This window comes from Vanessa tameamea, chromosome 10 (genome assembly GCF_037043105.1).
Source record: "Vanessa tameamea isolate UH-Manoa-2023 chromosome 10, ilVanTame1 primary haplotype, whole genome shotgun sequence".
Lineage (NCBI taxonomy): Eukaryota > Metazoa > Arthropoda > Insecta > Lepidoptera > Nymphalidae > Vanessa > Vanessa tameamea.
Genome location: NC_087318.1, coordinates 7996832 through 8023668, shown reverse-complemented (window position 1 = coordinate 8023668; position 26837 = coordinate 7996832). Strand labels below are relative to the sequence as shown.

Sequence of the window (26837 nt, the reverse complement as noted above, 5' to 3'; positions counted from 1 at the left end):
TATAATAAATAAAAAGGATACGAGGGTTGAAAATGCAATTTTTCTTCTGTTTATGGTATTGACATAATAAACGAAATGTGCATAGTATAGTACATTTAAGTCGATGGTTCAGCTGATTTTTGTAATTACTCCACTAAAATTGACTGTTTTTTTTGTCATTTAAAATTAGAAATGGAAACTTAAAATTAAAAAGGAAACGTACTAACGTAGTTTTTTCGCCAAAACAATTTATTTCGCCATTTCACACATAAATTGTCTATAACTATTATCTGCTCATAATATTTGATACAACATTTATAAAGCACTATATCTACAATAATAGTTGTACAATAATTGTACATATTATTAGCTCTATGATATTTTTACTGATCAGTTTATAAAACTAACAAATGCAAATCAGGTAAGTACGTCAATTTAATCGTAAATTGAAACTTATACCTATTAATAAATAACAAGTGACGTAGAAAATAAAATAAAGCATATTTCTCATCACAAGTATGTATTTTACAGCTCATATCTAATAAATTATTTTTTGTTAAAGTCAAGCGTTGTTCGATTGATAACTACTATCGCAAGTCGTATCATGATTACTTCGTAGTTCGTAAATGGGATACAAGCCTTATTCACAGGACTAGCGGCTGAATAATATTTTCTATTTATATATCCTTGAGAATAATTATTGCAGTAAGTTAAAATATTAATTCAACCGATACCTTATTAACAATAGCTTGAAATTGCCCGTACCCTGAAAGGATATTTACTAATGATCAATATCAATAAAATTATACTTAAAATAGCGCTCTACAAACGGTGTATATGTAGCAGTCAATTAAATTAATTAGCGTTTTAATAAAAAGGCTAGTCATTTTACTAAACGGCACCGTTGAGCCGTTTATATTATCAGGAGAGTCTTAAGCAAATCCCCATTCTATGAACAGAAGATGTATTAGCTGAATGTCATTCAAGCTGCTCATTGAAAAGTGCCGCTTAGTAAAAAAGCTAGACTGTTAATTAAATGGCCAATTAAGCTTTGCCTGCAAGATAAATCAACCTATTACTGTAAATTCTAGAATCACAAAATACAGCGACATTAAGCGATAATAACATCAAATAATGTCGAGATTAACAACGTTGACACATATTTTCTACAAAAGAAATTATATTAATTTTGGTAGCCCTCAAAGCACAGACAGACATGGTTCTCTTGTTTTGTATAAATATTGAAATAGAAATATTTTGAATAAAATACGGAAACATTATACTTATATCAAAATATAAATAACTTAAATAATTATTTTTATGAAACTAAAATCAATTGTTTCAAATATATTTGCCTTTTGTCAAATGTAACAGCGAGCTTAAAATTAAATTACTGATATACATCTATGGATAGATTACAATAATAAATTATAATAATCGTTTTTTGTTTGTATTAAATAAGAAAACAGATTCTTCTTGTACACTGCCATATATTTGAAGTATTGCGATAATTATTTAACAATATTTAATTACAGAAGACAATCTCACAATTCTATTAACTTTATAAATGTTTATTGCGATTTATTATGTAAATAAATAGTTTCAAATCTCGTAAACGACCAATGTTCAAAATACATTTTACTCCTACATATATACTGTTACAACGCTAAAAGCTAGACTCACATTCTGTAAAAATATGTCTTTAATCCAATATATTAATGAAACGTTGGTCCGAAAATAAATAACATATTAAACAAAGAATTAAAACTAAAAATATGTAGACATACTGGCCATACCAGTTGCTTAGTATTGAAAATAATCATGGTGAAGTTAATACACTAATAATAAAATAAGATAAGCCTATCAGTTTAAGAATTATCATACTATTGCATCAACATATTAAATATATTATCCTTGATATAAAAATAATATAATGTTATTCCTAAAAATAAAAATGTTCAAATTTTAATCTATAATTACATAATTTTAATTAAATAACATATCAAAATTAATATATTGTGTAAATCTTAATGTTTATAACATCATAATAAAATTTACAGAAGAATAAAGACTCGCTATAGTTTCTAACTTTTCGTTGATATCTAATAATATTATAATAACAATAAACTGAGAACTTCCCTCATAGTAAATTTCTTATGACCAAATGTACAAAGTTACATTACATATACTCCTAATAGCTAAATGAACAATGTACCAAGTTTTCATAAAACATATAGGAACCCAAACAAGAATAAAAAATTATGTAAAATAGCTGTTGATTCAGTGCGAAATATAGGAATTCATTTAACATATAAAATTACGTAAAAAATGTAGACGTCTAATGAGATCAATAGTAAAATTCTGCCATTTCCAATTGAATATAACCTTTAGAATACAAAAAATATATCAGGAATACTTCTTGCTAAATATAATTTATATTTATAAAAAGTAAAAAAATAAAAATACTACGTAGAACAAAAATTAATAATAATTACTATTATAAGTAAAGAAATACTAGGATATTTTGATCAATACATCACAGCCTATTAAAATAAATTTAAAAAGGGTAATAAGTATGTTTAATATAATTTTGAATAGAGCTATAATAACGGCGATAACATATAAGACGATAGAACATTGCTTAAAAATTATTGCAATATGTTTATTGAATTTGTAACATTTCAACTACTATAATATTGAATACCATTTCTATTATCAATAACAAACAAATTTAAAGCATATTTCGCCATATGGATCTAAATAACTGGTCGTGGGCGGGCTGGCAAAGGAGGTGGCGCTCCTTGGCGGGCAGGTACTGGAGGAGGATGACTAGTCGGAGGAGGAGTGCTGCTAGCTGGTGGCGGCGGAGGTGCGCATTGTGGCGGAGGAAGAATGTCAGCAGGAGGTGATGTTGGTGCAGGCTGTAGTACATTACCAAGTATGTCATTTTGAAATGGCGCAGGGCGAGGAGGAGGCGGCCTTGCTGGACTTACCGCTGGTGTCCTCGATGGTATTAGAGGTGTAGGCGATGGAGCTGGAGGTCTACTCGGTTGTTGTCTACGTGGTGTAGGAGGAGCAGATCGTAGAGGGCGTTCGCTGGGTAATTCGCCGAATAAAGGAATTGTGTTATTGGAACACAAATTAACTTCTGACTTAACAATATCGATCCAATTAGGTGACTTCAATGATATTAGTAATGGAATAGAACAAGCTGAAATTTGTCCTTTCTGTGCTGCAGCCAAGGCATGTTGACTATCTCTAAATGTTATACTCAATGTAAGATCATCAATAAAACGTACTAATGTTACTTCCCCAATAATAGCTAATTCTTGCAGAACAGCAGTCATCAAATTATCATCAAAAATAGATTCTTCGTTATCAAATTCTTCTGCTGGTTGTACAATAATGCTAGCATCAGGCGGACCCAAATCTTTGACCACATCATAAAATACTTCCATACACTTTGTATAACTAACTTGTGACACTTCTATTTCTAAGATAGCAATCACCGGTCGGTGATCGCTCTGTTTAAGTTCAGCACGCCCATAGTGCAATATTTTTCCAGCGGCTAATTCTGATGTTGTTTCTGGATCAATGGTATACTTGCGACTTCTCCATAAGACTCGATCAGTCCACGCTGGAGCCCGACATTTTTCGCTGGTATCATAATCATCACTAAATAAATCATATTTATAAGTAGGAAGGAAAGTAATTTCTCCCTCAAAACAATTTTTAAAAACTAGATCTTGTGATTTTTGGCGCAATAGTTGATCTTGCTCTAAAAGTCTTTGCATGTTATTTTGTGATGCTAATAATCGCGTTTCATCCTTATCTAGATCAATACGGTAGTTGAAATCTCCACACCAAAAGACATAATCATGAGAATATAAGGACCGCCCCATAGGAAAAGCAATTTTTCGCGTGATTTCTGTATAATCTGCATTACGTTCTGAAACTTGAGATTGCCCTGCAGCAAAATGAGCACAGACAAAACATAGGGATGTCCCATATATTACGAGACGAATTGCCACAGCTCCTTTATTTCCAGTTGCTCCACCAAGCCCTGTTTTGACAGAATCAAGGGCTACATCTCTGATATGTGGAATTAAATCTTTCCTTGCAAACAGGAAAAGACAGACACCCACCAACTGATGGCTTGATAAAAGCGTGTAGGAAGCATCTCTCGCTAGTATCTTATCCAATTCTTCACTCCATGCCTTTGCATTATCAGAACTAGCTGCCATAATATTACTAGCATTTAAATCAACTATTTCTTGAAAACCAATAGCAAATATGTCTGAAGGATGATCTTTTAAGTTTACTGTGTTTACTAAAGCTGAATTTGGGCAATCCAGTAACCAATCCGATAATGAAACATCTTTATATGCAAGGCTTCTGAAATGTTTACCACCATTCACATTGTATGTTCCAATTGTAATACGTATACTAGATGGTTGCGTAAATTCATTTGCTCTTCTGCACATTTCTCTAAGAACAGGTGTGGATGTGTGTAAAATATTAGATGGTAGCAAAATCCTTGTGCGATCGGCTAGTTCTGAATTGAGAGTTGAGCCCAAAAGTAATATATCAATAGCTTCTTGTTTTGAGTTATCTAACAAATTATTTTGTATGGTGCGAGCTGCCGATCTTGCTCCATCTATTAACTTAGAACCACCTTGTATTGCACCAGTGCCTGCATAAATTTTTGACACTTCATTGCCATTGTTCACCCACATCTGTTTAAAAACTTCTTCAAATCTATTAACATTCTGTTTTTTATCAACACATTGTAGTAACATGAGCTGTATTGCAAGCATCTCTAGGCCAATAAATGTTTGTATAGCATTTGTTCGATCCAAACAATCTAAGCAATTAGTACGTATTACACCCTTTTGAATGTTATAAATATCATTACCTCTAGCACTGAAAATGCTAATACTATCATAATAATTTTCAATAATCTTCTTAAACTTTGATAGTGCTGAATCAATTGATGAAGCTTTAACTTCCTGGTGATAATCAAATATAATCTGTGCAACATCATTATGAGCAGACTCATTGAGATGTCTCTGAAAAGCATTGCTTAGAGTAGCTTCTCCTTCGCTTCCTCCTATTAAACTTGAGCCCAAAAGATTAACAACTACAAGGGACCCATAATTACGCTTCAACTGAGAGAAATGTCTATCACATGCACTAGTTGATGCATCATATCCTCTCGACATTTTTACTTTATGTGAACCAACCTGAATCCCTGGCTGTTCCCAAAATAGTGGAACTGATCCTCTAGTTTGAATATATGATGCTACAGAATCATCTATGTAAATTGCTTGTTCAGTTTCCACAAAGTTAGCAACATTACCATCATCATTGCAACCTCTAACATTGAATCTTGTTCCTGCTCTTTCACAGCTCAACCTGGACACGAGCACAGCCCTTGCTTGTCTATGACCTACATAAATAGTTCTTATCTCAACTGATCCACACATTGCTCGAGTAAGCCAATCGTCACAATCAATTCCAAATCTTATGAGGTGAATATACAAGGTTCTATTCCAAAAGAATCTATTATCTGAATTAGCTCCTTTGCTTTTTCTTTGGGAACAAAGAGTAAGATCAAATAAATTATCGGTGGTTTTACCGGAGTTCCATGAAAAATAGAAGGTGCCAGAGTTAAGTAATTTTCTCACTTCTGAAATTTTGTCTTCGCTCTGAGATTGATAGAAAAGAGGTAAAAATTGTGTTTGAGTTATTTTGAATACTTCAATGTCGCCTACCTTGCCAACGGAACAGCAGCCCGTGACGAGAACAAGGTGTAATAAGCAACTTTCTCCGGAATTTAACTGTAGAACACCTAAACATCCATATGCATCAGCAATTTTATGGTATTGTTTACGCAAGGTTTCCGTCTCTTGAAACGACAGGGAAACCACCGCTTGAGATTCGAATAATAATGCAGTATCTTTATTTCTGTGTTGCAAAATTACACTATACGGATTAGGTGGAGAAGATTTTTCAAGAACTTTGAAACCTTTAGACATAGCCATTGTGGCTGTCTCGATTTACTTCTGATCGATAAACATCCGCCCCTTTAAATGAATTATTTGTTAAATAATGCACTAATTGGATTTAATATAAGGACACCAGCGGCTGAATGCTTATGACCAGCCCACCATCTAAATGTCAATAACGTCACGCACGTCACATCAACTTTTTTTTTTGTAACCTAATAAACATGACTTGGAATCCCATAATTTCAATCACAAATTAAAAGAATAAACGGTATATATATTTTTTCAGTAATAGGTATAAATATAGGCCTTTAATTTAAGGAATAATAACGAATATATATATAAGTAAAATATAACTGAAATTGAGGGATTTATAAACTATTACATTAATATATTATAGAAGACAATAATTACATTACTGAAATGGTATATTTATTATTAGAAAACTTACGCCATTTTTGTTTTTTAAGCCCAAAGTTCATCATGATAGCAAAATAATCATACATTTGTTACAAGTACTTATAAAACTATGTTGGATATATCATAAAAAATTGGTATAATATTCATTCAGTCTTCGTGGGCATACTCTTAGGTTTACTTGCTGACCATGGTGGGTTGCTCCTAGTACTTCAATGATTAGCAGGATTCACATTATAGGAAAAGGTGAAGGCTGGTATTATTTTTTGCTGGTTTGTCTAACAATAACAACAAAACGGTCTAGTTTATTTTTTCTTTTATTTATCAATCGAATTTATTTTCTTGTTAAAAAAAAGGAAATAATAAGAATAGTTTTATTTTATTATAATGATGTTCGAATTTCGAACTCAGTGGCCGCTGTACATATGTTTTAATCTCAGATTATAAAACAATATATATATTGAAACCAATAGTATAATAAATAGTATATAATGGTAATATATAATACACCATTTCAGAGCATCCATAACATTTATTCTTTTAATAATAATTTTAAACATATAACAATAATATATTATTAAAATCTTCACGATTATAAATAATATTTAAGCCTAAAAATAAGCATAAATGTTCAAGCAAGAATAATTATTAAATCTTTGCATTTAACAAAATAGTATTTTTTACATGATAATTATAAGCTAAAATTTACATATTTATTATACAACGCGATGGATTCTTGAGGTACGACAATTTTTCCATTACTTCGTGCTACATATTCCTGGTATATTTCTTTGGAGGCTTTGGTGACGGTGGGCGGGATGACATCAACGGAGCTGTCAATCGTAAAGGCGCTGCTTACGGTCATCACAATGTGGATATCTGGTTTGTACCGTGGATTGGAACGTCGCTCGAAGTTCACATAGCGTTTGTACCTGTTTGTACATTCATACATACATTCAAACAATAAACTATATTTACAGTGAATTTTTATGATATATTTCAGAGATGTCGTTATATATTAGTATCGTTAACTAGTTAAATATTATTCATAGGAAAAAATATTCTTACAGCAACATATCCCGCTTGCTAGGCTCTTCTACTTTGATGCAATTATAACGTTTAATAGCTGGAAAGAGCGGCGTTTCTTCCACTTCGTTTTCTTCCAGCAGCTTGGCCACCATTGTTATGGGAGACATTATGGACTGACGGGAGTTTGGTGTTGAGCTTGTGAGGTCATCATCTGACGTGGAGTCACTGTTTGAACTAGAAACAAATTGGACGGTGGAATATTATTGCTCGTATTATCTGAGATTTACATTTAACTCAGTACTTTATTCCATTTTTAATACAATATGTTCAAGGTAGCACAAAACTATGAAGCTATTGGAAAATAATATTTGCATATCTTAGTTTAATTCACTTTTTTTTTTATTAGAGCACTATTGAATGTTCTTTAATAAGAAGCCACTCACTCGCTAGAATTGTTGGAAATAGTGCTGGATCTTCCGCTAATTACTGGATTTTTCGAACTGGGTCCTTTCACTTGTCCTACAGACCGGCCGCGCACTACGAAAGGACTTAAATTCTCATATGAATTCGGAGCGAGATCCCTTAGTGTGTGGTACATCTAAAACAATTTGTTAATACATTTCAATATTATTTAAATAAAAATACATTGTTTCTCCACTCCCTGTAAATAAATTTACATAATGTGGCAAAAAACGACCAAAATTAATCTTAGCCTTTATTTATTTGTTTAGTAGATATACATTAATTTAATATTTATAAAAGGGAAGTGATGACTGTATTGATAATTTATTGAATTGTACTTTAATTGAAAAAGTATGGCTGGGTTCAAAATTTAATTTCAACCTAATAGGAAGTTAGTCCTTGGAGAATAGTATTGCTGATATCTTATGTGAATGGGGAGCCAATATCGCGGTGCAATGACAGCGAAATCTGGTGTTTATATCTGGTTATCTCAAAAGCATAAAAGAAGAAGGCACCACGTTGCTCAAGCTATAGAGGGATAAATATGAAAAGGGGCCAGGATGAACTTACACTGTTGTGAAATAAGAAAAATGAAAGAAGTGAGGGAACAAAACTGGTCTCGATGTATCCGCTATAAACGGGGTACACTCTGCAACCGTACACACAAGTTCATTTTCCGCGATTCTAAGTGATGGCAATGGGTATTGTTAAGAACGTACAGGAAGGCACGACATACGCCTTCGAGTAGAAGGGTCCAAAAGTTTTAAATCTTATTTATGTACGGGTTTCGTTTACCTTAAACTCGAAACAGTCCGCGAAGACGGTGTACTCGAAGGGGCGGTTGTACTCCTGGTAGGGGTCCACCATCTCCAGCGCGTCGCCCTGCAGGCCGATGACCTCGCAGCACAGCTTGCGCATCTCCAGCGCCGCGCGGGGCAGGCTGCGCGCCGCCGCCTCGTCCCACCAGCGCGTCAGCGACCTGAACCGTTCCGTGTTCAAACATTACTCTCAAATTCTTCATCAAAATGTTCCATTTTTATGCAATAGTTTAATAGGGTTGATAGGGATTTGGGGATTAACGAGCGATCGAATCCAATACAGCCGGTAGCTGGTAGGTATTGAAATTTAACAGGACTTAATAAATACGCCAAATAATGACATTAATTTTAAATTCGAATATCCCTATTTTCATCGTTTCGAATTTCAGGACGCGGATGTCAAAATATACCTGTTGCTTGGTATGTAAACCATGGTCTCTGGGTGATGTAGATAGTAATCCGTGGGGTACTCCCATATCGCTGGTTGGTTGGGGTCCGGCACGAAGAGGCCAAGGAACAAGTTCATCGTGTTCTGCTTCTCCGCGTCCGAGAAAGTGTTGGAGTAGTAACGGCTCAAGGTCTGCATGATATCGTTGCCGTGGGACGACCAAGGCGCTGTTTTACGATATGTTTTAATTCTGAAAATTTAAGTTGAATGTAGTTTATTTAAAAATAAAGCTAAAACTAATGCTAATGATAAACCCTAAAGAAAATCATGATTATTATTCTACAAGTGATATATGATAAAAACATAAGATCGCCTATTACAGTCCACTACATTAGCGCCTTTAAAGCCTGGTAGTCTGCGATAATACCTGCGTTAAATAAAAAAATAATTCCGTGATCATACCGCTATGCACCCCTGTGAACTCAGAATATGTTACGATATAAGTTGTGGCACTGAATTCAGTCGACCTTTACTATACCCACGGATTGAGATGAGTCATCTCCAGTTTGCGGGAACCGCAAGGCGTCAAGAGGTATTTAAATCAAACTTACACTTAGTTGGCTGACAATATATTATGTACCTGTGGACAAGTTGCGAGCCGCCGTACTGCAGCGCCAGAGTGTCACCGTGGTCTTCGTACAGTCCTTCCAAAAGTCTGACGCAGTCCGAATCGAATTCGATAACAGGTTCCTCGATTAAGCCTAATGCATACAACTGTAACAATTATAGTATTTAATATACGTACAGTTGTTTAATGTATATTATCTGAAAGTAAGTCTGTCTGTTGCTCTTTCAAGGCCTAACCACTGAACCGAATTTGATGAAATTTGGTATGAAACAAGCTTGAATATAACCTGACGACCAAACCGTAAAACACGAGCGAAGCAGTGGGCGACGACTTGTTATTTATAAAACTATTATTAGTATTGAATAATTTAATTTAACAACATTATATGATAGTAATTGATATATTAGAGAGGTACACTTAATCGATTTCTTATAAATATTATTAGAATTGATCATATATATCTGATAAGAAGTGATTGAAATGAGCTACATATGTAGAAGATGCAATTGGCAAACACAAAATAATTAATAATTCAATATAGAAAAATATATATATTTTTTCTTCTGTATATCATGAGAAATACTTAAAAGGACCGCTCCGCACTGACCTGATGAGCCAGCACGCACTTGCCGATAGCGAACTGCGCGGTGTTGGTCCTGTCGAGGCAGTCCACGCAGTTGACGCGCACGAGTCCGGTCTGCAGGCGACCGGCCTGGTGTCCCGGCACGCCCATCTCCTCGCCGTAGCCCTTGTCGCTCAGGAATATACCGGTCCGGCGGACCACGGTCCGGGCTATAGCCGATAGTCTGAAAATTTGGTGACAATTCTTTAGCTTATAACGCTACTGTAAGTACAAGGGTCGTGTGTCCTTTATATTTATTTGAATAATTAAAAATTTTAAACATAACGTTTGAAACTTAGAAATAGCGGAGGATTTTTTATGTAAATACCTAATATTATACTAATAAAATATACGAAATAATATTTTTTGCTCTCCTTTAAACTACGCAATTGATACATACAGCCCTTTGCTGTAACATACTGACAGCGAAAAGCTAGTACGCGAATTTATTTAACAAAAAGTGTGTAGATTGAATGCAGTAGAAGGAGGAACACGCTTCATTCTATAATAAAGTAAAGTAACAGCCTATATCCAGGCCTCTTCTTTTGAGAAGATTTGGAGCTCATTCTACCATACCGTTAGAGCCTATGCAATGGAGAGGTGATATACATGAGACTGAACTTTATCCAATACATACAGCTTCCTCACGATGTATTCCTTCATCGCCGAGCACCAAATGAAGCACGATATTGCCCCTCCGACAGAATCTGATGGTATTTTATTACCCTGAAGGTCTGAAGTCTTTGGTCCAGCTCCTGAACTCTTTTCAATTATTATAAAAAAAAAATGGTATAGTTTAGCGCACGAGCAAATGGGTCATCTGTTGGTAAGTGGTCACCACCGCCCATAGACCATGGCGCTGTAAGAAATATTAACCAATGCACCACCTACCACCTTCCATCGCTAATGCACCACTAACCTTGGGAAATAAGATGTTATGTCCCTTGTGCCTGTAGTTACACTGGCTCACTCACCCTTCCAACCGGAACACAACAATACTGAGTACTGTTGTTTAGCTGTAGAATATTTGATGAGTTGGTGGTACCTACCCAGACGGACTTGCACAAAGCCCTACCACCAAATAAAAATTATGTCGGATTGCCATCCCATTGGAATATGAAAACAAGAGATTAGAGATATCTCTATATCTCCTACATAGTCGGTTAGCCTCCGTTGAGAATGACCGGTAAAATCGATCAGAACATAACATCGTCATCAAAAATATAAAGAGTAAAAGAGAAGGCAAAACATATATTAAATTTATAATACTCTATTAAAACTTACTTGTCGAGCACTTTAGCATCAGCACCTTTGTTCATTCTAGCCATATCCAGATGGAAATATTGTATTGCATTTTCTGGAGACAAAAACTGGTTGAGGTATTTCACGGCATTACTAATGACTTCTGTTAAAAGAGATTCATGTTTTCTCTTTTCTCTCTTTTTGACAAGATTTAGTATCATAATGGGGGAACCATATCGCGTCATAAGGTTATTAAAATGTTTCGCCGGTATCTCGGCATATGGATCACTGCGGTCAATCATTATAGCCGGCTTAGGAACCATTTTAGATATATCTTGTGACCAGAAGCTGGGTATCGATCCTCTCATTTGAACAAATGAACTAAACCTGTAATATTTCAATTAATCATTTAGATTATAATAATAAAGTCTTCATTCACTATCTAAAATGATCAGATGAATTATTGACTATTGTAGATATTTTAATTAATTTGTAGGTTAAAGAATAACATTTATGAAAAATATTGCATTTATTTCCAAAATTGTTTGTGATACAGTTTAAAAGAATTTATATTCTCATCTTTAAAATAATTTAGAACAGTATTTCTTACTACAATACAGTTAACAATAATTATATCAAAATATTTTTTGAGATTTAATTATTATAAATTGTGCCTGATATATTAACTTTGTACAGCACAATTAATGAATAAGGGAAGTTTTTCAAACAAAAACTTCCCCTTGTCAACCACACAATCATTAAATTAATTTCCATACCTGCCAGCAGAAAAGGAGGAGATCATTGCGTCAAGAACTATCTGTTCAGTTTCTACTTCGTTGGCGACATCGCCGTGCATATTAGCACCTCTCTTTAAGAATCTTGTGCCCGCATATCGATTGCTTCTTCTAGCAATAAGAGTCAAATATATAGGCCGACCAAATATATTTAGGTTACTTTGCTCAATAAACCCATGTATAATGTAAAGAATCCAATCAGGATGCAGTTGTGAATGCACAACAGATAAAAGGTGGCTGTTCCAAACAAACCTCCACTGTGGTACTGTTCTCACACCAAACTCTAATTTTGTATTTTGTACCCTAGAAAAAAAAGAATTCTGTCTACTTACATGTTATTTTTTCACTAAACACTAAAACCATTTATTCTAGTTTGAAGGGTGATTGAGCTGACACAGTTACACTCACAAAGAGGAGATATAACATATTTCCAACTTTGGAAAGTACTATAAAATATTTGAAAAAAGGAAATTTAAATATATCATTAATAAACATATACCCAGTTTTGAGTTGTCTCTCAAGTAACTGTTTTTTCCATGTTTCAAAGATGTCTTCATCATCTTGTTCATTATTACATGTGCACTTTTCCTGTTCAGAGTTCAAGTTTGACTGATATACAGCTGCAGTGACCGGTTTGGGAAATAAAGCTGGTGCCAATTTTCTCGGAGGAGCCATATTCATTTGTAATGTATGTGTTATATCATAACTATAGCTGTAATAAAAGTTTGTTGAGAGATCTATTGCTAGGAACATTTTAACATATCGCTGTTCGTCTGGATGCAGTGGCTTGTTGCTTTCATTAGGAATGTATATCATTGCAGTGTCTTCTATTTTATAAATGGAATGTGAGCCAATCACAGCTATCTTACGTCTTTTTGTTACTAATATTATATAATAGCCTTCCAGGAATCTTATGAACCCTGTAATGAAAGGGTATCAATTTTATATATTTCTATTATCACTCTATTCCTCTCTTAAGCAACATTATTTATATTTTTTCATTATTGTTATCCTATATGACCTTATAAGTTAAATTAAATCAAATTTTTCATTAATTTTTTATAACACACATTAAAATTAAGTCATATAATTTATTTAGAGCATTTAACTACAATATTGAAGAACCATTTGACACATTCAAGCTCAGCAAATATATTTTTTTAAGTACCCTGGATCATTAGAGTAGAAATAATATCTGGTCTATAAAGTAGTACCTTTATTAATAAATTCTGTGACTCTAGAATAGCTGATATGATTCTGTGACCAATAGCTTGTACATATAAAAAAGAGGGATTTAAACTATTATAATAAATTTATTTGCTTATTAATTTTGACATGATGCATTTATTTAATTTAATTTTAGATTAAATAAATAATTCCCCATTCAAATATTCCCACCTTTTGAGAATAATTTTTCAGTAGGTTCTAGTGGACCAGAATTTCTTTGCCTTCATGTAGGTTTTGTCATAATATTTTCCTTTGCCACCAAACATAACACAAACAAATTTATTAATGGGTTTTAAGCCTTTTGTTAAGCAGTAGAGCTTAACAAACAATTTTTGTTTACATATACAACTAACTATCTTTGCACTTTCATTAAATAGTAATTTGTTTAATAAAATTTCAATACAAACCCACAATGCCGAAGGCTGATACAAGCTTATTTAACCCAGGTGACCGGCCACTCCTATTACCAAATCCAATCATGTTCAACAGTTGGTGTATTTCCTGTTTATTGTACTCAACTTTATCATCAACTAAAATTAGTTCCTTTGAATCTGTTCTGTCTATTTTTAGTACACGGAATCTTGTTTGTGTATTATTTGATCCAATTAGATAAAATCTCTGGAAATTATAATTATAATTGTATCTTGCTTGATATATTTATAGGAGTAAAAAAGATAAAGAATGAAAATAACTTGTTTCGTTAAAACTAAAAAAATAACTTTGTGATAATAACAGTGTTGGACCCTGTATGTTTTTGTTTTATATGGAAATACAAATATGCAGGCAAATCGGATACAAAACAAATATAAAAAAAGCTAAAAGGCCGTGCCTTCACAACACATATGTGGAGATATGGTAATTGTTTATTTCATAATAAAAAAAAGGAATTTATGAATGAGTTACTCCTACTTACAGTTTTGGTTTCATATAAAGCTATCCTTTGAATAGAGCTTATAATTGGATGAAATACTAAATTTCGTTTAGACATTTTGATTTATGATTTGAATTTCTCAAAAATATTTTATTTAAAGCATTAAGCAACAATAATATGAAAAATTATTTATTTTGATTTTTTGACATGTATCTAAGTGACATTTCATAGATGACAGCTGGAGTCGGCAAAAGGCCTGACAGACAGAGCTCTAATGACATGACAACAAAGTAACCCGTCTACTGAACTAAATTAAAGTAATGTTTGAAATTTGAAAATAAGGATTGTTTGTATTTTTGGTTATCATTAGTAATTTCGGTTTCCATGAAAAAAAATGATTTTTATTTATAATAACATATCGATGGATTTTTGATTAAAATTAACAAAAAGTTTATTCAAATCCAAACTATTTGGGTTCAGCGGTAACGATCATGGATTCAATTGTTATTCATGTATAAATCAGGTAAAAAATTAACCTAAAGCAAAAAGTATATCAGACGAAACTTATAATAAGTAGAACAATATACTATTGTGTGACATTTAATGCCAATAACATAGTCACTAGTCAGTCAATAGTAAGAGAGGAGAAAGAGGCTTTCGGAGAGATTTTTGTCCTTATGATTAGCTTGGTACTTTATCGAAAATAGCTTCACTGTAAAATGTGTCTTTACCAGTTGTCTTTTCTTTACCTTAGTATAGCTGACAAAGACATAATTTAACTCACTATAAATCAATATAAATAGATAGTTACCATATCATAATTATATGTTTTTATATGTATATTAGAAGGTGATTTATATGTATATTATGCAAAAACATTTGAATAAAATTTGTGAAGTATACAATAGCTGCATATTTGCATATATTTAGAGTTCACTCAACCGTATTAAATTGTTTATAAACATAATTATCAAATTTATATATAAAATTATACACAATATATACAAACAGCCTCAAATTTATTATTTGGCTTAATTTACTGTTAATGGTATATTAAGATATAAATGAATAAAACATTGTCGTTTGTTAGCTGACACCTATTATGTGAGATTTTCGTAGGTATATTTCATAATTCTTTAATGCATTAATATCGCTTGATTTTATCGCTTTAAACATTGCAATATAATGTTGCGATTTTAACTATTATGAAATGCCCATAGCATTTGAGAAACCGTGATATTTTCTTAGCAATTTATTAAACTTTAAATACTAAATTTAAATTACAATGTACTAATATCTTTATTGTTAAAATATTTTTTCTCCGCCCTTATTTGGCTGCTATATACAGTTAAGTATAAAATCTCTATATCGGTAGTAAAAGACGTAATAACGAAATTGAAGACATTGTTTTTTCAAATTTACTCATCTTCATTTGAATATATGCGTGTTCATTAGTGCATTAATAAGTGTGTGTACTATTGTAACATTCTTAGATTATTTCGACTCTGACGGTTATTTGCATAAAAAAATACCATTTTGGAAATCTTTGACTGACTGTGTTTGTTCTGTAGCTTCTTGTCTCGTTAATTTGAGAACCTGATCTTTCTTCCCAGCCACCATACGAGAGTTTAAGACGTTTACCTACATGATGTTAAGATGGAAGAGCTTAACAAATGAATGCTTCTATATTACTGTACCGGAACAATAGCCCCAATAGATGATGCCCCAATATAGGTACGGGTTCATTTACTGACTATAAAATCTTTGTAGGTAGATGAGTGGCTTTTTAGACTGGAAAACTTCGGAAGAAGGACTTTTAGTCAAATGACCATAACCAAAAAAAAAACTTTTAAATATTTATTATTTATGGTACAATTACAGAAACAAATATTTAAAATATCAAATAATTATACCTTTTACTATCTTCTTGCTAAGCGCACTACTCATTTTCTTCACTACATAGGTAGTATAAAACAAAGTCGCTTCCTGCTCTCTATCTGTCCCTGTGTATGTTTAGATCTTTAAAATTACGTAAAGGATTGATGATGATTTGATTGATGCGGTTTTTTTAATAGATCAAGTGATTCAAGAAGAAGGTTTTCATGTATAATAAATGCATAATTTAGTAGAGAAACACTGATAATTTTATGGTTTCTAATGTGATGTCGTAAATAAACACTTTTTTTGCGCTTACATTGCAAACGCTGGCTGAACATTACGTGATAGATAAAAATAATTTACTAAAGTATTGAGCACCTTAAAACATCTACAAAAAAAGTTCACGATGGTATATGTCTATCTCTTAGGGATAACCCACAATAAAAAAAAACCTTTTTACGAGAAATAAATGCATATTTATGAAGCGACTTTATGCAATACAGCATTTATCCTTATCCTCAATGTACTTAATAATATATATTATGTATACTTAATAATATATATTATATGTACTTAATAATATATATTATATGTACTTAATAATATATATTATATATATTATTAAGTACATTGTGCATTGAATATAGATTATTATAAAAAAAATATATGTAAAAAATTGGTAAATAATAATAATAATATGTTCCTATGATAATTTGTAAAATAAATTAATTAACAATTAATTTGCAGTAATCACTTCTTAAATTAAATTTATTAAAAAATAAAAAATCTGGCAAACTACATTCAAGCAATGTTCATTAAAAATACGCGTATACAACAAGCACAGCACATATGATAGGAAAACACAAAATGGTTGTTGTAAATGTAATTTGTGTCAATTCTCAAAATTCTTATTGATTCTTTGTCCTACATTTAAAAATTTGAATTTTGCTATGATTTGTTATACAAATATCATAGTATTAAAATTATTAATAATAAAAGATTTCGATACAATTTGGTCTGCTCACACTATTGACTATTTTATATAGTTTATTCGATAAGAGACTATACCTTGGACGATTTTTATTATCATAAAATAATGATTGAGTTAATTTTAATTAAAACCGAATTAGGTGTTCTTTGTGCTTCTAAAAGCAAATTTCTGATGAAATTGCTATGGAGAAGGTAATTTTCACAGGTATACGAAAAATTAAAAGTTTTATCCGTTAATTATTATAACTATTTACTAATCCATAAATGTACATAATGTATGTAAATTAATAATTCCGTTTCTCAATATTAGTATTGGCTTCAATGATAACTCTGGGTTTTCTCAAGCCACAATCTTGTTCCATCATATTCCTTTGTCTGAAATATGAGTAAGAAAAAAAAAACAACTTCAAATGGAAGTTTCGTGGGTGTCAACCGTCAAAAGACAAAAATATTGTTTTATTCTTAAACCCCAATAAGTACTTATTTTTATTAGAGAAGTTTCAAATTCGAGAACTTCATAGTAGTTAATTTCAGTTAAATGAACTATTAAGTATTAAGTTATGCGAAACGAATGGAAATGCTAGTTAAATAATATCGTTCAATTGGCGATAGTAGTGAGCCACTGGCTCAATGGTTTTTCTTAGCAAAACCTAACAACTTAGTTTTCATGGTTGGGGGTGCATTGACTGTGTGGTGTCCAGTCATTCCTAGCCCTTGGGCCTCAATTTTTTATAACAAATTAAAAGAAGGAAGATAATATTAGAGTGAAACTCTAAAAACAAAAAAATTGTGTCAAGTATAAAGTATTATATTTACGATACATTAAAAGTATAATATGATACCTATATGTGTCGCATCCTTTGGTCTTCATGCTATCAGGGTGGCAAGGTAAGGTCCACACCCATACTCAATCAAATATTTGTGTAGATTCAAGTAGGTCAAACCTGTAGCAATCTGTATACCTACTTATTTCGTGTTTTTTACCTACACATAAGTACAGTATACAATACTTATTAAAAAGACACATATTTGACTGAAGATTAGAAACTTCATATCAATTAATAATGCAGATTTGGCAAAGTAGCGCATAAGGGCACTAAACGAAGTGTAATTATGTGGTACGATATGATGTTTCTTCAATTACACACTTAAACCTCCTCCACATTTTTGCTGTTTGGGGCTATATGTATATATACATATGTAATGCTTCAGTGTATTTGCATTCATTAAAATTGTAGGAGCTTGTTACATGATAAATTCATATCGAGTGTATGTGTAAATGAGGCTGTGGGTCGGCTTTCCCGAGTGGTAGTGCGAGATCCGTCGCGCATGCGCGGGCGGCGCGGGAGGTCGCTGGCGTCGACGGTCGAAGTCGCGACTCGCGCCAGTCCAGTGCGCGTCGTCGTACTCGATTTACCTGTTTATAGTCATCTAATGTCCTGATGTGATAAATGAACGATACCATTAAAACACATCGCGCAGCCATGATTACCAAAACTTCATTATAAATACGGTGTTTCAATAGTAGTTTAAGTGATGACTTCGAGTAAACGTGAATGAATTACACGCGGTTAAACAACCGGTTGAAATAGGGAGGCTGCGTCTGCCCCGCGCCCGGCTGTAGTGGAATGCGGCAATTTTAACTACTGCGGACCTCGGGGCCCATATAAGCACTGGGATTGATCGGCTATTTCATACAAAAATAAGGTAAGTGGATAATGAGAAACCTAACATTTTTAAATTTTAAAATAATTCTTCGACGTCTGCGGATGTGACATCAGTATGATCAGAGAATGTTTTTTATTTTACAACATACCTAAATATTCTATAAATAAGATATAAATGTATTTTGGGATAAATAATAGTTGAAAAGTCGACTAAGATCATGTAAATATACCGTTGAAAGTTCAACCGCTAGATAAGTACCCGTGTGAGGCTGTGTGACGAAGTTGCGCGTTAATTTTTAATTAATCAAAATAATTTGATGCGTATTATCTTTCTTTTTTATAAAAGATACGAGATGTAATATTTATAACAAGGTCGGCTTTTTTAGGGTATTATTATTAACATCCAAGTTTAACGAATACGAATAGATTAATTTTATTGTGTTACGTACTAAATAAAACTAGAAATTATTATTAGTATTACAAAATAATATACTTTATAATATGCAATCGTGTTACTTTAATAACAAATAATTCATAAAATTCATTTCAAAATGTGCATTGTATTTTTTTTATTTGTAGATAGTAATTTTCCCACGCTCATTGTATTTGAAACTGTTCTTATTATGTCACACTTCGATGGTTCGCAGGAGAGTGAAATCGATTTAAAAAATACGATGTTAGGTAATTCAATAAAAGTTCAGTTTTTTTAAGATTTAAGGCTATAGTTGCAATAGAATCGTACTATTTAGCGGACCTTGTTCCCACTTTTTTGGTATCTATTTCGTTTGAGATAGATTACGCCTTTACCCTAAGAGTCCGTTCCGTTTGTTTCACGCTGAAATAAGCCCGTTAGGTATTTACTTTAACTTAAATAATATACTTCATAAGTATATTGAAATACATAATTAGACTATTATGGTTTTCTTATGGGCGAAATTTAATTTTATATTTAAAATTATATATTAATTATTATATATTAACTTACTCTTTATATTAATCTCCGTACTGGTTAATTATTTAATGTCCGTTTTAATTAATTTTATTTATTTTTCAGGAGTAGGTAGGTAATTTATCAAAATTATTCAGTAGAAAGTGGTACCACAACAACTTGCTACCGGGTTGTACCACTACTAAGGGGCTTTTTAAATATTACTTTTTTCAATTATCTGACAATCGCTTAAAAATTCTCACACACAAAATATTACATCTGCGCATGGGTTACTTTTTTAAATCTGTAAATTCAGAATGGATTAATTTAAGACCCTTCCGTCTTCAAGTTGATTTTGAAAAGACTTATTCACTGATCTCAATTCGCTGATTACGGGAAGTCAGCTTAAAGAAATAATTTAAAAATGCATTATCGATTATTGTATTGTATTAATAAACTTATGCAGTTGATATCATTAAAAATGTCTTTCCATGTTATAATTGCTTGTGTACGTCCACAATTTTTCTATATTAAAATATCTTGTGCGCTTTTGGTTAGTTTTCCGCAGCCAATATTTGGTTACATTTATGTGATAAAAATGTTCTAGCAATAACTAAGTCAGTTCTTCATTTCAAACATAATTTCATTGATGATGATCGTTTATCACGACTACCTACTAGATTTGCCTAAATAGCTTATGTCACCATGTCACCTGCATCTGATATTAATATCAAGTAGGTAACTGGGCGATAGAGGGAGTTTTTTCAGAGACGTATATATATTCTAATGAAGATAAACTTAAAAAGGAAAACCTTATTTATAAACAAAGCGTAAGGGCCGTTTTCGTATATAATATACTAACGATTATCTAATATATTAATAATTACCCCTTTAATATTATAAGATATGCAATTAAACTTTCGACTGTTATAGAATTCTATTGATCTTTGGTACCATCAAAATAGTATCATCATGCAGGAAGAAGGTGGCAATAGAAAATCCTTAATGACGACCAGAACTCAAGATTAGGTTTCTTAGACTCGTCTTAGAGAGACTTATTATGGTTACACATTATTGTGATTATAAGGGTAATTACGGTACAAAATACTCAATGTTATTCATGATTGTCCATGGGAAATTGAATGTAATCTTAGATATGAGACCAAGGTGTACTAAGTAATCACTATGATTTCCTCTCGACCGATTCCGGCCACGGTGGCCACGGAAGAGAGATTAGTAGACTCCGCGATTGATTATAGTTAAAAAATGTGTGCACAAAAACAGGTGCATTCTTTATCGCCTTACCATCATAATGCAATGCGACGGGAAATTCGACGCGATCGGAAAAAGTTCAAGAGCGTCACCACCATCACTACGTGCTTTCTGAGGCACGGGAATATAAACATTACCAACTCCAGACTCCAGTTGTCAATGGATGAAACCGGGGCTAGGATCCAGGGATCTGTGGCCTTAGCTAGCCACTAGACAAGGCAGGCTGACTATAATTCAAGTATGAAGCAGATTAATCTATTGAAAATAGATGACATATTTTTTGTAGATAATAAATGAAACTATTTTAATGTTATATTTTCTAATAAAATTTTTGATTAACGACTAATATTAAATAGCCCGAGCCGTGATAGCCCAGTGGTTAGAACACGTGAATACGTAACCTTTACGAATTAAATCTGGTATTGAATTCAATGATCTTCATTCACATCTGCTTCTTTGTCTTAATAATTCAAATCATGATAGAATTTCATTAGAGCAGCTTGGCGGAATAAATTCCAAACTGGACGATGGCAAGTCCGCAAGAGAGGAGGCCTTAGCCCAGCCGTGGGTCATTACAGGCAGTAACTTTACTAATTTAGCCATTAATGTTTCGATTTAAAACTGAATAGAAGCCTCTTAAGAATTAGGTAATTAAAGTTTAATCTGTATTACATTAAGAACTCATTATTTCAATTGTTCGTTTCCTGTTATACTTTAACCGAGTTATATCAGCGACTATGATCATTTAGAATTTGTCTGTTACCTTGGAAACCATTTATTTACAAATAAAAAATAACCCATTTTGTTAGCTCACAGTCCAAGATAGCAACATACCGACTTTAATTAAAATTAATTTACATAGTAGATAATAGTTTTCGCGTGTGACGTACAAAGATAGTCACGAACACATCTAGATGAATATTATAAGTATATTATAGAGAATTGTGTTAAACTGTTTGTACTTACAGGTAATATAATATCCATTACAATTATTAACGACTTTTCTTAAAAATGTAGTTTAGAGGCGATTACTTAAACATTTGTCTTTTGAATATTAGATCAATAATGAGAGAAAACACTTTTATCAAAATATTTGCCAACAATTTTTACTTATATACACACCACGAATAGCGAGCGAGAGAGCAGCATAATCATTGTTACCATACTTTTATTATACATACTTACTGTTGCTTCATATTAAACCCTACCCAAATAATCCCTGGATGTTCTCGTAATGCGGACGAATCGCAAAAACGAGCTGAAGAAAGATCGAACAAATTACTTTTCTTTGTTTACGTATGTAAGTATGTAACACACTGTATATGCATGTCGGAGGACTTACATCGCGAGCGCTTGAGCGTGGAGCAATTCCCATTATTACTGCACTATACGGTGCTTTAGTTGTTTGGAATAAAATTGTATAGCGCATTTGAGTGGCTTTAGGTACATTACTGTTGTCAAGAACTTTGTTATACCTGTTCTGAGCTCCCTTTGAAAATTAAAATTACTTTCTTGTGCTTTGTGCTGACACTTAAACTTAAATTGGCCAATATGAATTAAAGAGTGACGAAATTTATATTTCATAGGAAATATAAAATGAACTACCGATATACAGTTCCTAGTTTTTAATTAATTATATGGATAATTAATTTAAAATGATGAACTTTATATACAAAAATTGTAAACAGTAAATAAAGTTAAAATCTGCCAGTGAAAAACCGTACTTTATTCTTTACTGATATACATTAGAAATAAGTAACATGATGACGTCGAAACTAGTTTAACGTTTTTTATTTGTTGATCACGAATAGAATTTCGGTTTCATAACAGGAACTCTTAAGCGGTTTACTTTACAAAATACCCGGCTTTTGAATACGTTAACGGTAATTCAATTCAAATAGTCGAATTTTCATTAATATGGATATTTTCACCTGGACCATAGGATTTGTATTAACAAAAAACTTACAAATTTACTTTATAGTGTAGTTTCTTTATGAGCATCTATATCCATGAAAGGGCAATACTAAATATGACTTTATTGTCTGTTTTGCAGATTCGAATAAAAATCAATAGATAATACATTTTTTATTATTCGTCCATGCAGGTTATATAACTTATGCTGTTAAATATAATTCTTATTATATTATTCTTCTAGATGTATCCTACTGTTGTTTAATCTGAAATCTAGTATTTTAGAATCAAATACTGAACATTCTTATAGTGACATGAATACAAAGAGCAAACTAAAACATTTTGAAACATAGGAAAGTCAAGTAAAATGAGAAACTCGTTACGTTACGCTATTGCAGTTTTTGTTTAAAAGTTCTCACGTTTTAACGTGTAATAATGATTCATTTGTATGTGCGGTAGCTGGAATACATTAACCCTTAAATTATAAAATGCTTATCTTTTAATGTCTGTACATTATCTTACATATTTATGTATATGAACCTTTATCATTTCACTTAACTAATATCAAAGCATTTCAAAAAAATAATTGTTTTACCCCTACCTTTGCCGGAGAGGAAGGCATAACTTATTTTAATTGTATTGCTGCCAGTTCGATTAAAAAATTAAAAAACATTGTCTCCAAATTTATAATTTGGTTAATATGTTAAGTGTAACCAATTAATATTTAATTGGTTACACTTGCTCATTGATATTAACATTATTACATTATTATTATTACATATTAATATGATATAGTTTTTAGTCACGGACTTTTACATGAAATCACAATAAAAAACATTCATCAGGAAACTTATTTGTAATGCATAAAGGAAGTAAAAATGTTTACGTGTATAAAAAAATCATAGCGTCACATCTTTGCAAGCTATCTGAAGGCGGCTCACAAACTCATTTGTGTAAAAGATGGCAGGGATGTAGGGTGTAGACGTTGCATGGAACAAGAGGTGCCATTTGTAGGCGTCAAGTGTTTTCAGAAGAGTGCCGGTGCGGCATCACTAATGAGCAGGGAATCGGTGAAAGCAGGGAATCTGCTTAAACCACACGCTGCAAACTTTGTTTATATCCTACTTTCCTTCGCATTGTGATTCTACTCGCAAAAAGTGCGCTAAATCACACGAGAAATCTTCCGCAATACTCTTGTATTGTCTGTTCGTTTGCAAACGTTTGATTTGTAAAAATATACACATATATATGTTATTCACAAAATTTTTTGTTTTATAAATTAGTTAGGTAGTATTATATTTTAAATTTGAAATCTCTACGTTTTACGGCACGCCCTTAGATCTTGTTACGAAATTAGAAATATTAATATTTCTTGAAGCAAATAAAGAACTAGCGTACTTAGTAATTCAGGGATAATTCTTTAAAAGTTATATTTTGTTAAATTTAAATTATTTCGTACATTCAAAAAACAGTACGACCAAATCTAGAAGTTATAATGATAGGTTAATTGTACTGCGACGGTTCTCGTAACTATTTTGAAATAAAAAAAAAAAACATTTTGATAATAAAAACAAGATTTATAATAAAAATGAATGTTTGTGTGTTTGTCCTCTTTGCGTTTGTCAACTATTGATCCGACTGTTATGTAACTTTGGTGATTGGTTCTGCGTACGCCTGGGAAGTTTTCGGGTCTAATAAAAAACAAGATTTTTTTCTTGGATATGTTTGATCTTAGATATAATAGTTTTATATGTAGACCCTTATGAAACCGAAGGGGGGATGGTCTAGTCGTATAAAAGACCAAATGATATATAAACAATAAATCAAATACATCGTATCATAATTTAAAAACAAATCTTAATGTTATGTAATAAGCGTATTGTATTTGAATTTGTATTTGTAGTTGAATTCGTTACATCATTGCAGTTGACGCCTGACGGATGTTAAATGTTCGCGGCGATGAGAACTGGGCAAGCCGGTTCGACACCGGGTCGAGCATCGATGTGTGTGTCTTCCCAAATATGATAAACGAGTATGACGAGTGCTATCCGTAATTGTGGCCTTAACATTTTCAAGGATATATTTATTTTTTACATGTTGAAAGGTAACAAATTATCACGAAAATAACAACAAGATATTTCGTTTTGTTGTTTTGTTTTTATCATTTGTTTGTTGTAACTTGTAAAAAAACGACATACTAGTCGAACAAACATTTATTGGTAAAATCTGTCGTACCGGTTAAATCAAAAATAACTTTCGCTTGACCAAAACAAATTTGTGCTTGTCAATAATTAAAATTAGGTACATAACAATGTTATTCTGTAACCTCATAAGTCTGCTATGGTTTCAGATTTCCCCTCGCTGTGTTCCAGTAAAAAAACAATTTATTGTAAAAAATACCATTTCCAATTTGGCGGTTATTTTGAACAGACCGCCAAACAGCAGTACTCAATATTGTTGTTTTCCGGTTTGAAGGGTGACTGAGCCAAAGCTGGTGGCGCATTGGTGATGCAAGGAATGGTTAATTATTATTACAGCGCCATTGTCTATGGGCGGTGGTGACTACTTACTATCAAGTGTCCCATTTGCTCGTCTACCTACCGATGTCATAAAATAAAAAATATGACCACAATATTTACTATGCACATTAGATCGAATTGAAATTGTGTATAAAACCGAAAAAATTTCAGCTCAATCGGTGGAGTGGAAATGGTTTAAAATTCAGTTGCGATATTTGACCTACAAACACTACAGGTACAGTTAAATAAAAGCTTGTAAATACACACTGTATATAAAATACAATTGTCGAATAAATCTGGAGCATAAAATATTATTTCATATAACAAATTTTTCAAAGATGTATAGTAGAAGTACTATTACATACATTTGTTCATACTGATTAAAATCATTCTTAATACTTAAAACAAGGTGTTTAGTTGTTTTTAATATAATTTACATTATATTATAAATGATATATTCCATTTTTTTCTAATTTGACTAATATTATCTAAGAGACACGAGTGTAAATTATTATCACAAACTAAGATCAATAGTTGACTGGGCTTAAGACCTTTTACAATGGCTTATTTATGATTTAGGTAAATGCTTAATCATTTAGTCTATTTCTATCCCAAACAACAGAAAAGGTAGGTATAATTTTCTATTTACATATGTATAAATTAAGAAAAGTAGTTCTGTTTTGGCTGTTCTTGTTAAATATAAATACTTCTTACGCCGTCAATGCGTTGACAATCATTGAAAAATGTCGGAACAGTCTGTCTAAGCATTTAAACTCGAACACAGCAATACAATAATACCAAAAACTTGCGGTGGGTGGTACCAGCCCAAACTGGCACCAAACACTACATTTTGTATTTGCTTTGTTCATTTCAAGTCAGTGGTGAATGAATGAATCGCTTTCCACTTAACGTTCGAGAAACAATATTCATTTTATATTTATAGTATTTTTCATTACAGTAATTTTCATACAACATGTCATAATAAAAAATTGTTACGACGAAATTTGAACATAAATACGCTGAATACGTACTTCCTGTAAATGTTGTGCATTCCTATAAATGGCATATTCATACCGATCTATATTTTACAGTTTGTACACATAGTCATTACTTATGAATTCGTCGTCGATGTGCCTTATAATAAATAAATACACGAGTTCAAAGAAATGTTCACAAACAAAATGTGC

General features: G+C 32.2%; 3 protein-coding genes across 8 annotated transcripts in view; 1 reads left to right on the top strand and 2 right to left on the bottom strand.

Annotated features, from left to right (window-relative positions):
* Positions 1-207: 207 nt before the first annotated feature.
* LOC113391413 (synaptojanin-1) lies at positions 208-6167 on the bottom strand. The gene has a single exon (XM_026627378.2). The coding sequence runs from the start codon at positions 6021-6023 to the stop codon at positions 2736-2738; it is 3288 nt and encodes a 1095-aa protein (XP_026483163.1). The 5' UTR covers positions 6024-6167; the 3' UTR covers positions 208-2735.
* An 886-nt stretch (positions 6168-7053) lies between these two features.
* Positions 7054-14721, bottom strand: LOC113391423 (polyphosphoinositide phosphatase). The gene is made up of 12 exons (XM_026627390.2): positions 14528-14721; positions 14022-14232; positions 12887-13307; positions 12370-12690; positions 11636-11980; positions 10337-10535; positions 9742-9875; positions 9124-9351; positions 8691-8874; positions 7877-8031; positions 7473-7667; positions 7054-7336 (listed from the first exon to the last, which is right to left on the bottom strand). Exons 1-12 carry the CDS (start codon positions 14600-14602, stop codon positions 7096-7098), a joined length of 2709 nt encoding a protein of 902 aa, XP_026483175.1. The 5' UTR covers positions 14603-14721; the 3' UTR covers positions 7054-7095.
* A 4004-nt stretch (positions 14722-18725) lies between these two features.
* Positions 18726-26837, top strand: part of LOC113391362 (protein turtle) — a 58300-nt gene continuing 50188 nt past the window's right edge. For 4 of the 6 annotated variants that reach the window (XM_064216033.1, XM_064216034.1, XM_064216032.1 and 1 more), the window contains exon 1: positions 18726-19060. The gene's annotated coding sequence lies outside the window, so the exon portion shown is untranslated. The remainder of the gene's footprint in view (positions 19061-26837) is intronic. The other 2 variants (XM_064216035.1, XR_010309251.1) reach the window with 2 other exon arrangements.

Bases quoted from the DNA above. Each gene is read 5' to 3' on its own strand.
- LOC113391413 (XM_026627378.2), bottom strand. From the start codon at position 6,023: ATGGCTATGTCTAAAGGTTTCAAAGTTCTTGAAAAATCTTCTCCACCT.
- LOC113391423 (XM_026627390.2), bottom strand. From the start codon at position 14,602: ATGTCTAAACGAAATTTAGTATTTCATCCAATTATAAGCTCTATTCAA. The intron at 12,691-12,886 runs GTATATGTTTAT...TTTTTTTTCTAG, and splicing joins GAGAGACAACTCAAAACTGG to GGTACAAAATACAAAATTAG. The intron at 10,536-11,635 runs GTAAGTTTTAAT...CCAAATTTTCAG, and splicing joins GATGCTAAAGTGCTCGACAA to ACTATCGGCTATAGCCCGGA.